General features: G+C 66.3%; 2 protein-coding genes across 2 annotated transcripts; both read left to right on the top strand.

Annotated features, from left to right (window-relative positions):
- The first annotated feature begins 25 nt into the window (after positions 1-25).
- Positions 26-2,249, top strand: HCRT (hypocretin neuropeptide precursor). Its single transcript, XM_027896047.1, has 2 exons — positions 26-1,128; positions 1,659-2,249. Exons 1-2 carry the CDS (start codon positions 1,108-1,110, stop codon positions 2,076-2,078), a joined length of 441 nt encoding a protein of 146 aa, XP_027751848.1. The 5' UTR covers positions 26-1,107; the 3' UTR covers positions 2,079-2,249.
- A 484-nt stretch (positions 2,250-2,733) lies between these two features.
- On the top strand, positions 2,734-12,133 carry KCNH4 (potassium voltage-gated channel subfamily H member 4). The gene is made up of 16 exons (XM_027895998.1): positions 2,734-2,833; positions 5,389-5,622; positions 5,731-5,862; positions 6,018-6,145; positions 7,082-7,325; positions 7,541-7,698; positions 7,964-8,171; positions 8,251-8,445; positions 8,611-8,810; positions 9,176-9,425; positions 9,530-9,744; positions 10,676-10,714; positions 10,818-11,176; positions 11,296-11,402; positions 11,496-11,572; positions 11,657-12,133. The coding sequence occupies exons 1-16, from the start codon at positions 2,758-2,760 to the stop codon at positions 12,131-12,133; spliced, it is 3,099 nt and encodes a 1,032-aa protein (XP_027751799.1). The 5' UTR covers positions 2,734-2,757.
- Positions 12,134-12,169: the final 36 nt, after the last annotated feature.

Raw genomic sequence — 12,169 nt, 5'->3', positions numbered from 1 at the left:
TCTGCTGTGTCTAGGGGCTGCATCAGGGCTCAGTGGAGAGGCTGAGGAGGGGTGATCCCACTCCTGCTTGCCTCCCCGAGCTCCTAGAGGACTCATCGATCCCTCCCATCTGCTTCCAGAGCCTGCACTCTGCTGTGGGGCTGGTGGGGGTGCTGGTACTCCAGTGCTTGTGTGTGTGTAGCCTGCTGTGGCAGATTCTGCTTGGAAAAGCAGCCCCGGGTTTGGGCTCCTGCCCTCCTTCCCCAGGCCTGCAGGTTCGGCCTTTGCCAGCCCTGGGGAAAAATCTGGCAGGCAGGAAGGGTCCTGGCTAGTCCTCTGTGGCACCCCTGGGGCCCCCACTGTGCAGAGGAGCTGGGAGGCTGTGGTGCAGCAGCTGTGGGGCCAGAGCGTCAGCGGACAGCAGATGTGGCTTCTGGCATCAGGAAAATGTTGGGATTTGTCCCCCGGAACAAGGGGGTCCCAGCACAAACAGAGGAGGGGAGCTGGGGTTGGACTGGGGCTGTGGAGAGTTATAAAGAGTGTAAGAACCCTCCTGGTGCCCTGTGGATCCCTCTGTACCTGGCACGGGGCCAGGGCAGGATGGGGTCACCAAAGGGGATGAAGGGTGGCACTGGCTATGGGACCCTGATGGCACCATCCCTCCCTGGCATCATGGGGAGCGCAGGGTGACACCTCCCCACAATCAGGGAGCTGTGCTGCTGCCAGTGCCCCTTTGTTCAGGGGGATAATTAGCCTAATGGGGCTCCGAGCATCAGCCTGGAGCGCTGTGGTTCGGGCCAGCATTGACCTTCAGCCCCTTTGTGCCAGCCTGGCCACAGGGCCTGTGGGCAATTAGGGCCTCATTAGTGCCTGGCGCCCCAGCCACTGAGCACCCACACAATGAGGAACTGCAAATGAGGGGAAAGGCCTGGATGGTCTCCGGGCTACAGGCCCCAGCGTGCCTGTGTCTCCCAGAGACCGTCTGCTCCCGCTGCCCCAGTGGTATTTTTGGCAGCACCATTGTGCTGGGCCCTATAAAGCAGCGGCAGCAGCACAGGGCACTGTGCTCTCAGCTGCCCAGGGGGACATGCCCCAGAGCTACTCGGCTGCCTGAAGACCCCAGGAAGGATGGAGGTGCCAAACACCAAGGTGGGGCTGGGGCACTGCAGCCCCGGGGGAGAGGAGGGCAGCAATGGGAGGGAGGTCAGGATGTGGGACGGGGGGTGCAGGAGGGCCTGGCCAGTTCCTTGAGAAGCTCCAAGTGTGTGGCAAATGCCCAGGGCTGCCCAGCTGCGGCCAGCAGCTGATCAAGGAGCTTCTCATGAGGGATTGGAGTGCATCAGTGCCTGTGGTGTTGAGCTTGGGTACTCCCACTGCTCATCCCGTGGCACTGGGCAGCAAGGGGAGGGTGTTTGCCAAGGTTGCTGTGTGCTGGAGCAGGGAAGGGATGTGGTGAGGGCACCCACATCTGGCTGCTGGTCAGAGCACAGCTGGAGGTGCTGGCCATGTCCCAGGGCACCAAAGGGTGACACTCTGAGTGTGGGGCTGGGGCCCCGTGACAGCGACTGGGCAGGGGACAGTTGAGACACCAGTGGGCAAGGCAGGAGAGGGGGGCAGCCCTGGGGCTGCGCACTCTCCCCCTCTCTGCCCTGCACTAACGCTGCCCATTGCTCTGGCAGCTCCAGCGAGCTTCCTGCCTGCTGCTCCTGCTCCTGCTCTGCTCCCTGGCCGCTCCCCGGCAGAGCCTGCCCGACTGCTGCCGGCAGAAGACCTGCTCCTGCCGCGTCTATGACCTCCTGCACGGCATGGGCAACCACGCCGCTGGCATCCTCACGCTGGGCAAGAGGAAGAGTGGCCCCCTGGCCTTCCAGAGCCGGCTCTACCGCCTCCTCCACGGCTCTGGCAACCACGCCGCGGGCATCCTCACCATGGGCAAGCGCCACGATACAACAGGCTGCCCTGCAGGCGAGGACACCCAGCCAACACCAGCACTGCGAGGTGCTGACACCAGCCCTACTGGCCCCAGGGAGTGCCAGGGACACTCAGGGAAGGACCTGAGCACCATCCAGGCCCAGGGAGCGGCAGGGAGCTTTTACTGAGTGGGGTGGGGGCAGAGAGGGGATGTCTGGGGGGATGGAATCCTGGGACACACACTCGGAGCTCGGTGTAAATAGCACTTTTAGATACCTCCTCCCTGGCTCAGCCTGCCCAGGGAACTGCAGGCACCGCGGGCACCGCGGCCTTTTACAATAAACGGTAGCCTGATGTCACCCGGCTCTGTCGTCTCTCTAGGGAGGGGTCAGGAGGGCACGGTCCAGCACCGGGTCAGCTGCCGAGGCAAGTGCCTTTCTCCGCGATGTCTGCACTGGGTTCACCTGTGGCGCCTGCACTGGGGTGCCAGTGGGTGCAGGACCAGGATTGGGGCGAATGGAGGCGCGGCCGGTCCTGCCCCTTCCTCAGCGTCCGTGGGCCCAGGAGGGCGGCGGCTGAGCGGGTCCTGCGGCCAGAGGAGTCCCGGTGCTTCCCGGTCCGGCGGGTCCGGTGCCGAGCAGGTCCCGGCGCCACCAACTCTGTGCGCCCCCGGGACCGACCGAGCGCCCTGCCCGCGGGCGGCGGCCGTGCCCGCCGGTGCCGAGGCCCCTCCCGGTGCCGGGGCGGGGCGGGGGCGGGGCAGGAGCCCCGGGCGGGCCGGGATCAGCCCGTGGCGCTGCGGAGGGGCCGGGGGCGGCGGAGGCAGCCCCGCCGCCGCAGCCCCGCGGCGGGCGGCCGGGCGGGACGATGCCGGTGATGAAGGGGCTGCTGGCGCCGCAGAACACTTTCCTGGACACCATCGCCACCCGCTTCGATGGCACACGTAAGGCCGGGATGGGGCCAGGGAGGGGCTGCGGGGGCGGGGGGGAGACAGGGCGGGGGGAGGCGCTGCCCCGCAGGAAACGGCCAGGGGGACGGGACTCGGCCCGGCCCCGCAGCCCCCGCGGGCTCGGCCGGCCGCGCCCACCCACGCGCTGTTCGGGGACCCTTCCGTGTCCCTGTGCGGGCTCGGTACACCGAGGCTCCCCCTGTCCGTGTCCCGGGCCGCCCCCACGATGCTCTCCCCGCTCCCGCAGCCGGTGCAGCTCGGTGTCGCCGCAGCCGCGCTCAGCACCAGGGACAGATCCCGGTGGCCCCGTGAGACTCCGCGCGGGGTCCCGGAGGAGCGGGAGAGCGCCGGAGGGGGCACGGCCGGTCTCACCCAGCCGGAGCTGACCTGGGATCTCCGGGGCCCCGCGTTGCCCCGTCCAGTGCCCGAGCGGTGCCCGTGTCCCCGGGCGCTGAGCTCCCTCCTCTCCGTGTCTGTGTGCCGGGGTCGGGATGGATTGAAGCCGGCATGGATCATGCCCGGGCGCCAAGAGTCAACTCCAGCACCGCTGGCATCATTCAACCACCTGGGGTCGGGCCGTGTTCGGGGCTGACCTCAGCTTCCCCCAGAATCACCTGGAGCAGGGGTATCCCGGGCCAGCTGCCTCCGGGGCTGGGTTTCTCCTCCCTTGCTGGGAGGAACCGGCATGAAGATGGCACTTTTAGTCTGCAGCCACCTCCCAGGGCACCGTCGAGGTACCTGGAGCACCCTGGGGCATGTGCTGGCTGCGATGCTGGGCTGGATCCTGGCCTGGAGTGACAAGGAGCCACCCTGGTGGCTCAAGGGTCGTTTGCCCGGAGGAGCTGGGATTTGGGATTTTACATTTGGGGTGTAATGTGTGAGGAGGCAGCTGGCCTCTGAGCTTCCCACCGACCTGCGTCTGGAAGTGCTGGGACAGAGCCACATGTGCCTTGCTCTGGTGATCCCACTCCCTCCTTAGAGGCAGAGCGCCTGTATCTGGCTCTCCGAGGGAAGGGTCCCCGTGGGAGCTGCCGGCAACACCTCGACACAAAGCCCTGGGAATTTGCCCCGGGGAACCAGGCTGCCCGACCGCCTCCGGGCACTTTTAAACAGTGTGGGGCTTTGCGGGTTTGATGTGCCTCTTATCGGCTTTATCTGCCATGGAGATGGGGTTTAGCGCAGTGATACTTGGAGTGAGTTAACCCTGCCTCTCCCGGGAAACTGCTGTGCTGCACCCCGGGGCTCCCAGCCAGGCACTCTGGCCACCCTGGTGAGGGCTAAGGAGCCCCCCCAAGGCTGCATCACCCAGCTCGGTGGAGCCACTCCCCAGTGCAAACCCTTGTTTTCTTTTCTAATAACACATCCTGGACATCACCATAATCCCAGCTCCCCAGAGCCAAAATCTGGCCTTAGTCACAGCTTCAGGCTATTTTTGCTTCTCCGAGCTAATCCCGGGCTGAGCTGTGCTGTGGCGGCCCTGCTGCATCCCCTTCGGCCAAGGCTGCCCACGGCTGCCATCCCCCCCCTCCTGCGGCCTCTGCTGCCCTTGGCCTGCCCTGGCACTGCTTTGCCTGCTCTGTGCGAGCACTGGCATTGCTGTGGGCCCCTCTCCATTGTGAGAGGGGTCAGAGCGTGTTTTCTTGCTCCTGGCTGTGTGGTGCAGGAGTCCTGGGCTGGGGACCCACCACTGGAGACTCTGGTGGGGCTGGGGACAGCCCGGTCTGCCCATGCTGGGTGCAATCACAGCCCATGCTGGACACATACGCACTTTCTTGGCACCCTGGGCACCCTGCTAGAGTTAGCCCATCTGTCCCACTGGCATAGGACCTGAAGCAGGAGCTGCTGTGGTCCTGGGACAGAGATCACGGCTGGGGACTGCAGGGCATGGGGCTGCAGCCGTTCTGCAGCTGGGTAGGGCATGGGGCTGGTGAGGGGTTTTACTGTGCCTGGTGCCACCCTCACTGTCAGGGCAGGGTGATGCTGGGGAGGCTCCACAGTGCTGATGGACTGAGGATGCTGTAGTTCACCTCTGGCTCGTGCCACCTGGGCACAAGGCCTTGACTTCCCCCAGGCCTGTGGCTGTTCTCCCACCCTCTCAGCTGGTGCTCCAGCTGAGCAGGTCTCCAGCTGATCCAGGTGATCCAGACCTCGGGAGATCCCAGCACCAGAGCTGGGCACCCCTGGGCTGGCAGCGCCCAGCTGTGTTTGCTGCCACTCCCGCTAAGCTGCCTGAGCCCGGGCGGAGCTGGAGTGGCAGATGGTGAGAGGGAGGCGTGAGTCGCCTCGCGTGGGCAATGGGGGCCGGGACATGGATCCGGGCTACTTCCCCTTCCAGTGCATGGGGCTGGGGTCCTGCTGGGGCTGGGGCCTCGTGGGGCAGTGGGGCAGGGGATGGGTGAGCTCTAGGAGCGGCTGGGGGCAGCTAATAGCCAGATGGAGACCTGGCCAGAGGGACACGTGTGGGGCTGGGAGGGCTGGGCAGGCTGGGCTGCCCTTTGTGCCCTGTGAGGTGGCCCTGAGCCCTCAGGGGCGGCCTCATCTCCTTTCAGACAGCAACTTCATCCTGGCCAACGCTCAGGGCCGCTGCGGCTTCCCCATCGTCTACTGCTCCGACGGCTTCTGCGACCTCACCGGCTTCGCCCGCACCGAGGTCATGCAGAAGAACTGCAGCTGCCGCTTCCTCTGCGGGGCCGAGACCAGCGAGCTCGTCCTGCAGTGCATTGAGAAGGCTCTGGACGACAGGCAGGAGTACCAGTCCGAGGTCTGCTTCTACAAGAAGGGTGGTGAGTGGCGCTGGGGCTGGGGCCCTGCCCGCAGCTCCGACTGGCCCCAGGGGAAGCCACCGAGCATGGGGTGCTGCCCCGTCTTCACTGCCCTCTTCCTCCATGCAGGAGATGCCTTCTGGTGCTTGCTGGACATCATGCCCATCAAGAATGAGAAGGGGGAGGTTGTTCTCTTCCTCTTCTCCTTCAAGGACCTCACGGAGAGCCGGGGCAGGAGCCACCCGGGGGACAAGAAGGAGGGTGAGCCACGGCTGTGGGATGGGGATGGAATCTGGGGAGCTGTTTGTGTGGTGGGCACGTGGCAAAGGGACTCCCTGTTCCCTGGTGGGTCCTGCCCACCACGTACATCCACGCCACGGCGCTCCCACTGACGCAGTGCGTCCTTTCTGCTGCAGAGAAGCCGAGGAACAAGAAGCCTGGGAGTTCCCACCTGCGGGCCGCACGCAGGCAGGGCCGGACTGCGCTGCACCGACTCAGCAGCCAGTTTGCCCGGAGGGACCGCAGCGAAGTGAAAATCAACCGGGTAAGGACCCGGGGGACCCTCAGCTTCAGCCAGTGCCTTGTGGGCTGGGGCTGTGATGGACTGGCAGTGCAGCAGCTCTTCCAGGGAGCAGCTCCCAGCAGGGTCCAGCCTCCCAAGGATGCTGTTCCCGTGCACGCCCAACCCTGGCCTCCCCAGCATTGAAGTGCCCCCCATCCCTGGCAGCTGCACTGCACCCAGGCTGCACATGTGTTTGGTTGGCAGCAGGAGAGCCCAGTGGGTGCCCAGAGCTTGCCATGGGGGCAGCAGCACTGGTAGCTGTGGCAAGGCCGTGCCTCTCCTCACATGCTCGCTGTCAGGAAACCCCAGTGCCGGCTCTGAGCACAGCCATGCTGGCCCCAGGGAGCGCCGTTACCAGGCTGCCAGAGCCGTGGGGCTGCCACCCAGGGCAGGGACCAGAGTCACTCCTGTGCCAGGCCCTTTGCATGGCTGCAGTGCCCATCACAAGGTCCCCGGGCACTGCCTGCAGCCATGGGGCCAGAGAGGGGTCCGAGAGCCATTGAGGCCCAGAGCTGGTGAGCAGGCAAAGGGTGCCACTGCATCAATCTTAAATTTTGGGGATGGCCCTGGCTCTGCCCTCACCCAGCTGGTGTCACATTGCCTCTTGTCAGTTCTGTGTCCCTGAAGGGGGGGTTTTTGCCCCAGCACGTGAATTGGCACCTGAGATGTTTCTGGGCAGCAGCTGGCAGTGCCAGGGGATTACTGTTATTAGCATTGACATTGTGTTAATTGACATGCCATAATCAGGCATTCTGTGCCCATCTCTTTGGGTGACCTCAGGGCATCCATCACCCCCTGGCATCAGGGAGTGGCAGCCAGACTGGCAGGACTCAGGGGGGAGAGGGGGGACTGTGGTGTCCCTCACCCCTCCAGTGGTCCCTGCACCATCCATGTACCACCCCACGCTTGCTCCCCCAGAACGTGTTCGAGGGCAAGCCGTCCATCCCCGAGTACAAGGTGGCCTCGGTGCAGAAGTCCCGCTTCATCCTGCTCCACTACAGCATCTTCAAGGCGCTCTGGGACTGGCTGATCCTGCTGGCCACCTTCTATGTAGCCGTCACCGTCCCCTACAATGTTTGCTTCATGGGCATGGAGGACAGTCTCTCGGCTGCCCGCAGCACCATCATCAGTGACATCGCCGTGGAGATGCTCTTCATCCTGGGTAGGTCCATGTGTGGAGCCAAGAGTCCATCCGGGATGGGGGACACGGTGGGACAGGGATGAGGGGTGAGGGAGACGGGAGCTGGCATTGCAGTGCCCCTGCTGCTGTCCCTGAGCACTCTGGGAGAGAGACCCACCTTCTCTGTGGGCTCTGGCTCGGCTCCACCTGGAGCCACAGCAGGGCTTATGAGGGCTGGAACTGCTCTCCTGGGGCAGACATCATCCTGAACTTCCGGACAACGTACGTGAGCCAGTCGGGCCAGGTGGTGTACGACCCCCGCTCCATCTGCATCCATTATGTGGCCACCTGGTTCTTCGTGGATCTGATCGCTGCTCTGCCTTTCGATCTGCTCTACATCTTCAACGTCACCGTGGTGAGTGCCGCCGGCACAAACGCAGCCTCCCATAGCAAAGCTGCTGCTCTCCGCTGCCCCTCCCACCGCCCACCTCCCCGCCCCTCTCCAGCACCCACGTGCCCCGGGGGGATTCGGTGCCCTGACAAGCCACGGCCCTGGCTGCCTGCTGGGTGCTGGGAATGAGGGTGGAAGCAAAGGGTCCCTGCCCCGGGGAGAGGCGTTGGGGTCCCTTTCTGCCCCTGCCCGAAGCTCTGCTGGGTTTACCTGCCTGCCTGCCCCCCAGACCTCGCTGGTTCACCTGCTGAAGACGGTGCGGCTGCTGCGGCTGCTGCGGCTGCTGCAGAAGCTGGACCGGTACTCGCAGTACAGCGCCATGGTGCTCACGCTGCTCATGTCCATGTTCGCGCTGCTGGCGCACTGGCTGGCCTGCATCTGGTACGTCATCGGCCGCAGGGAGCTGGAGAGCAACGACCCCCGCGCCTGGGACATCGGTGAGAGCACCTTTGGGGTGAGGGCTAACCTTTAGGGTGAGCACCTCGGTGAGGGCTAACCCTGGGCTCTGCTTGGCAGGCTGGCTGCACGAGCTGGGCAAGAGGCTGGAGGCTCCCTACTTCAACCACTCCATGGGGGGCCCCTCCATCCGCAGCACCTACATCGCCTCCCTCTACTTCACCCTCAGCAGCCTGACCAGTGTGGGCTTTGGCAACGTCTGTGCCAACACCGACGCCGAGAAGATCTTCTCCATCTGCACCATGCTCATCGGGGGTGAGGCGGGGAGCAGGGCTGGGAGGGGGGCTCACCCCTGGCTGCCGGACCTACGGGTCCCAAGCAAGGTGCTGGTGTGGGGGGATGGACGTGTGTGCCCCCCGGGCTGGGGTTTGGGGAGCAGCCTCCCCCTCGCTGGGCCTGACGCTGCCCCGCTGCCCCCAGCGCTGATGCACGCCGTGGTCTTCGGCAACGTCACGGCCATCATCCAGCGCATGTACTCCCGCCGCTCGCTCTACCACACCCGCATGAAGGACCTCAAGGACTTCATCCGCGTCCACCGCCTGCCCCAGCAGCTCAAGCAGAGGATGCTGGAGTACTTCCAGACCACCTGGTCAGTGAACAACGGCATCGACGCTAACGAGGTAGGAGGTGTTGGTGAGGCTGGGCCAGCCCCCTCTGGCCCAGTCCTGCACCCAGCACAGGGGTGACGGGGCTGGCAGGGCCAGCTGGGAGTGTGATGCTGGAGGGACCAGGTCTGGGGCCGATACCTGCCAGCACAGGGAGCGGGACAGGCACAGAGGTAGCAGAGGTAGCTCATTTCCACATCCAGGGCCCTTCTCTGCCAGCTAGGACTGCTGGGTTCTGCCGAGGCACCAGGGCGGCTGAGCAGAGAGATTCCCTGATCCAGAGGGGCCCGTGTCCCCCTGGGGCTGTGCAGGGCTGTGGGAAGGTGTCTCCCTGCTCCCTCCCTGCCTGCTCTGCCCAGCGCCCCGGCTCCTCTCCTCAGCTGCTTCACGACTTCCCCGACGAGCTGCGGGCGGACGTGGCCATGCACCTCAACAAGGACATCCTGCAGCTGCCCATCTTCGAGACAGCCAGCCGGGGCTGCCTCCGCTCCCTCTCACTCCACATCAAGACCTCGTTCTGCGCCCCGGGGGAGTACCTGCTGCGCCAGGGCGACGCGCTGCAGGCCAACTACTTCGTCTGCTCCGGCTCCCTCGAGGTGCTGAAGGACGACGTGGTCCTGGCCATCCTGGGTGAGGGCAGGTGGCGTGGGCTCTGCCCCAGCCCCTCCTGCTGCCCAGCAGGGTGAGGGCCCCAGGGCTCACGCCGCTAAGCCCACCCTGGTCCCCTCCTGCAGGCAAAGGGGATTTGATCGGTGCCGACCTGTGCAGCACAGACCAGGTGATCAAGACCAACGCGGACGTGAAGGCGCTGACCTACTGCGACCTGCAGCACATCGGGCTGCGGGGGCTCTGCGAGGTGCTGCAGCTCTACCCTGAGTACGCCAGCAAGTTCACAGCCGACATCCACCAGGACCTGACCTTCAACCTGCGGGAGGGCAGCGAGACGGAGGTGGGTGCATGCCCTGTCTCACAGGCCCCTTCCTGCTCTCGTGGCCCCGGGGACAAGAGCAGGGCTGGGATTGTGGCACGGCTGTGGAATGGGGGGTCTCTGCACCCCCTGCTCACAGTCCCCAGGCTCCAAGGCCAGGGTGGGGGCTGCGGCTCTGCCACCCCTGTGGGCAGGTACGTCCTGTCTCGGCTCTGTGCAACCTGGGGAACTGGCAGAAAGAGTATTTGCAATGCAGGAGGATGAGGCTGATGGAAGGCTTGAAAATGGGGGTGGAGGGAACTGGGGGGGCACTGCAGGATAGGCAGCTGGGGCACAGCCCCCCGGAGTGCAGGAGACAGCCGGGGGCTGCAGGTTTAGTCATGCTGATGGCTCCGGCAGCTGGGGGGATGTTCTGCAGCAGAAATGGCTCTGCAGTGCTTTTCCTCCCCCAGCTCTGCTGTTGAGAGGCTGGGGGCTCCTCCAGAGCATCTCTCCCAGTACCCACTGCCCATAGGCCTGATGGAGGTGGGGTGGGAGGTTGCTTTCTAGGTCTCAAACAGCCATACCAAGACCCATCATGTCCATTGCACAGGACAGGTGTAAACAAATCAGGGGTGGAGGGTGCCAGGAGTGTGCACCAGGTCTTGCAGAAGCTCTGTCACCCTCCTCATCTGGCTTCACCCCTCAGGCAGAGCTGGTGCTGGTGGGATGGGATTTGGGATGAAGTCTTGGCTCTGGCTCAGGCAGTTCACCATTGTCACAGCAGCAGCAGAGGAAGGAGAGTGGGCAAGGGGCTGCAGAGGCAAGGAGCTGATGCATGCAGCTGGGGGAGGTTTGGCTGTCCAGGGGGGCACGGGGAGGCCGGGGGGGGCTGTGGCCTGTAGCTGGTCCCCGTGCAGCCGTGCAGGGGTCCCGCCTGCTACTGAGCCGCTGCCGTCTGCTCTCCCCGCAGGGGCTCTGCCGCTACTCCCGGTCCCCGCGGCTGCCGCAGGTGCCGCAGGTGCCGCAGGTTTGTACCGTGCCCGGGCGGTCGGGAAGGACGGGGCAGGGGTGGCCGTGCCTGCCACCAGCCCTGACCTCCTGCCCAACCGCAGCCTCGTCCGGAGAGCGGTGCTGCCCCGGAGAAGCCCCTTCCCTCTATTCTGGAGGATGAGGAGGAACTCGACGAGGTCTTCCAGCAGTCGCCCGCCAGCCCCCCCCGCCGCAAGATGCTGCTGCCCCAGCTGAGCAGCCCGGCGCGCCGCGGCTCCCTGAGCAGCCTCCTGGGCGATGAGCTGTGCCAGGTCTCAGCCCTGAGGCGCAACTGCCGCTCCCCGGCCCGCGGGAGCCGCGGCCGCAGCCCCTCCCCGCAGTGCCGGCGGGACGCCCGGCTCCCGGAGCGGGATGGCAGGAGGCCGGCCAAGCTCCTCATCCCGTCCCTGCACGCCAACGGCCCCCCGGACCTCAGCCCCAGGTAAGGCTGGGACCTGCTGGTGGCTCATCCCACTGCTGCGGGTTTGTGCGGGCTGGTGGAGGTGGTGGCAGAGGGGCGAGGGAGTGGCGCGGGGAACCTCTCACCCCCTCCTATTCTAGAGTCGTCGATGGGATTGAAGACAACGGGGGGCCATCAGAGCCCCAGACCTTCTGCTTCAACATGGACCCGGCGCTGCCGAGCGCGGCGAGGGACTCCCCCACCTCAGGTACCGCCGGCAATGCCGGCCAATGCCAGAGCTCTGTCCCCGGGACGGGGGGCTCGGGGAGCCCTCTGCCACCGGACGTGTCCCCCCCGACAGGGACCGACGTGGGCGGCCCAGCCCTGGCGATGGAGGCGGAGCAGATAAAGCACAACATCAGCAGGCTGAACCAGGAGGTGCGGCGGCGATCAGGGGTGGGCGCGCGTCCCCGGGGGCGCCGGGGACGCCGCCCGGTGCTCACTGCTCTCCGTCCCTTCCAGATCAGCCACCTCAACCGGGAGGTCTCGCAGCTCAGCCGGGAGCTGCAGGGCATGATGGAGCTGCTCAGGGGTCACCTGGGCGCGCCGCCGCCCCCCGCCTGCTCCTGCCGCCTGCCCGCGGCCGCCCAGCCGCCTCCCCGGCCCCCACCGCCCACTGCTCCGGTGCCGTCCTCGCCTCCCGTGCCCCCCTCGCCCCCGGTGCCCCTCAGCTCCCGCAGTTCGCCCTCCGCCAGCCCCCGGGCCAAGCGCTGCCCGGTCCGCAGCCTCTCTGCCCACGCCGCCGCGCTGCAGCACCCCTGGGTGGGCGCCGAGGGGCCGCGCCCTCCGCGGGGGAACCCCCAAGACCCCCGCCGGAGCTCGGACTCGCAGCCTCCGCCGCTGCCGCCCCGCTCCGCCCTCTCTTTCCCGGGCTGCTCGGCCAGGGCTTGGCCCCGCGCCCGCCCGGAGCCGCGGTCCGGCTCCACCAGCTCCCACTGACCCCGCGGTCACCGGGGGAGGCGGGACCGGGGGAGC

Source organism: Empidonax traillii, unplaced genomic scaffold, assembly GCF_003031625.1.
Source record: "Empidonax traillii isolate 1590-97213 ecotype Southwest subspecies unplaced genomic scaffold, ASM303162v1 scaffold476:size613836, whole genome shotgun sequence".
NCBI lineage: Eukaryota > Metazoa > Chordata > Aves > Passeriformes > Tyrannidae > Empidonax > Empidonax traillii.
This window is presented reverse-complemented; position numbering and strand designations above follow the sequence as displayed.

Excerpts from the sequence above, each read along its gene's own strand:
- HCRT (XM_027896047.1), top strand. The coding sequence starts at position 1,108 with ATGGAGGTGCCAAACACCAAG. Across the intron at positions 1,129-1,658 it reads TGGAGGTGCCAAACACCAAG|CTCCAGCGAGCTTCCTGCCT; the intron begins GTGGGGCTGGGG and ends TTGCTCTGGCAG.
- KCNH4 (XM_027895998.1), top strand. The coding sequence starts at position 2,758 with ATGCCGGTGATGAAGGGGCTGCTGGCGCCGCAGAACACTTTCCTGGAC. Across the intron at positions 8,172-8,250 it reads CCCCCGCGCCTGGGACATCG|GCTGGCTGCACGAGCTGGGC; the intron begins GTGAGAGCACCT and ends TCTGCTTGGCAG. Across the intron at positions 8,811-9,175 it reads ACGGCATCGACGCTAACGAG|CTGCTTCACGACTTCCCCGA; the intron begins GTAGGAGGTGTT and ends TCCTCTCCTCAG.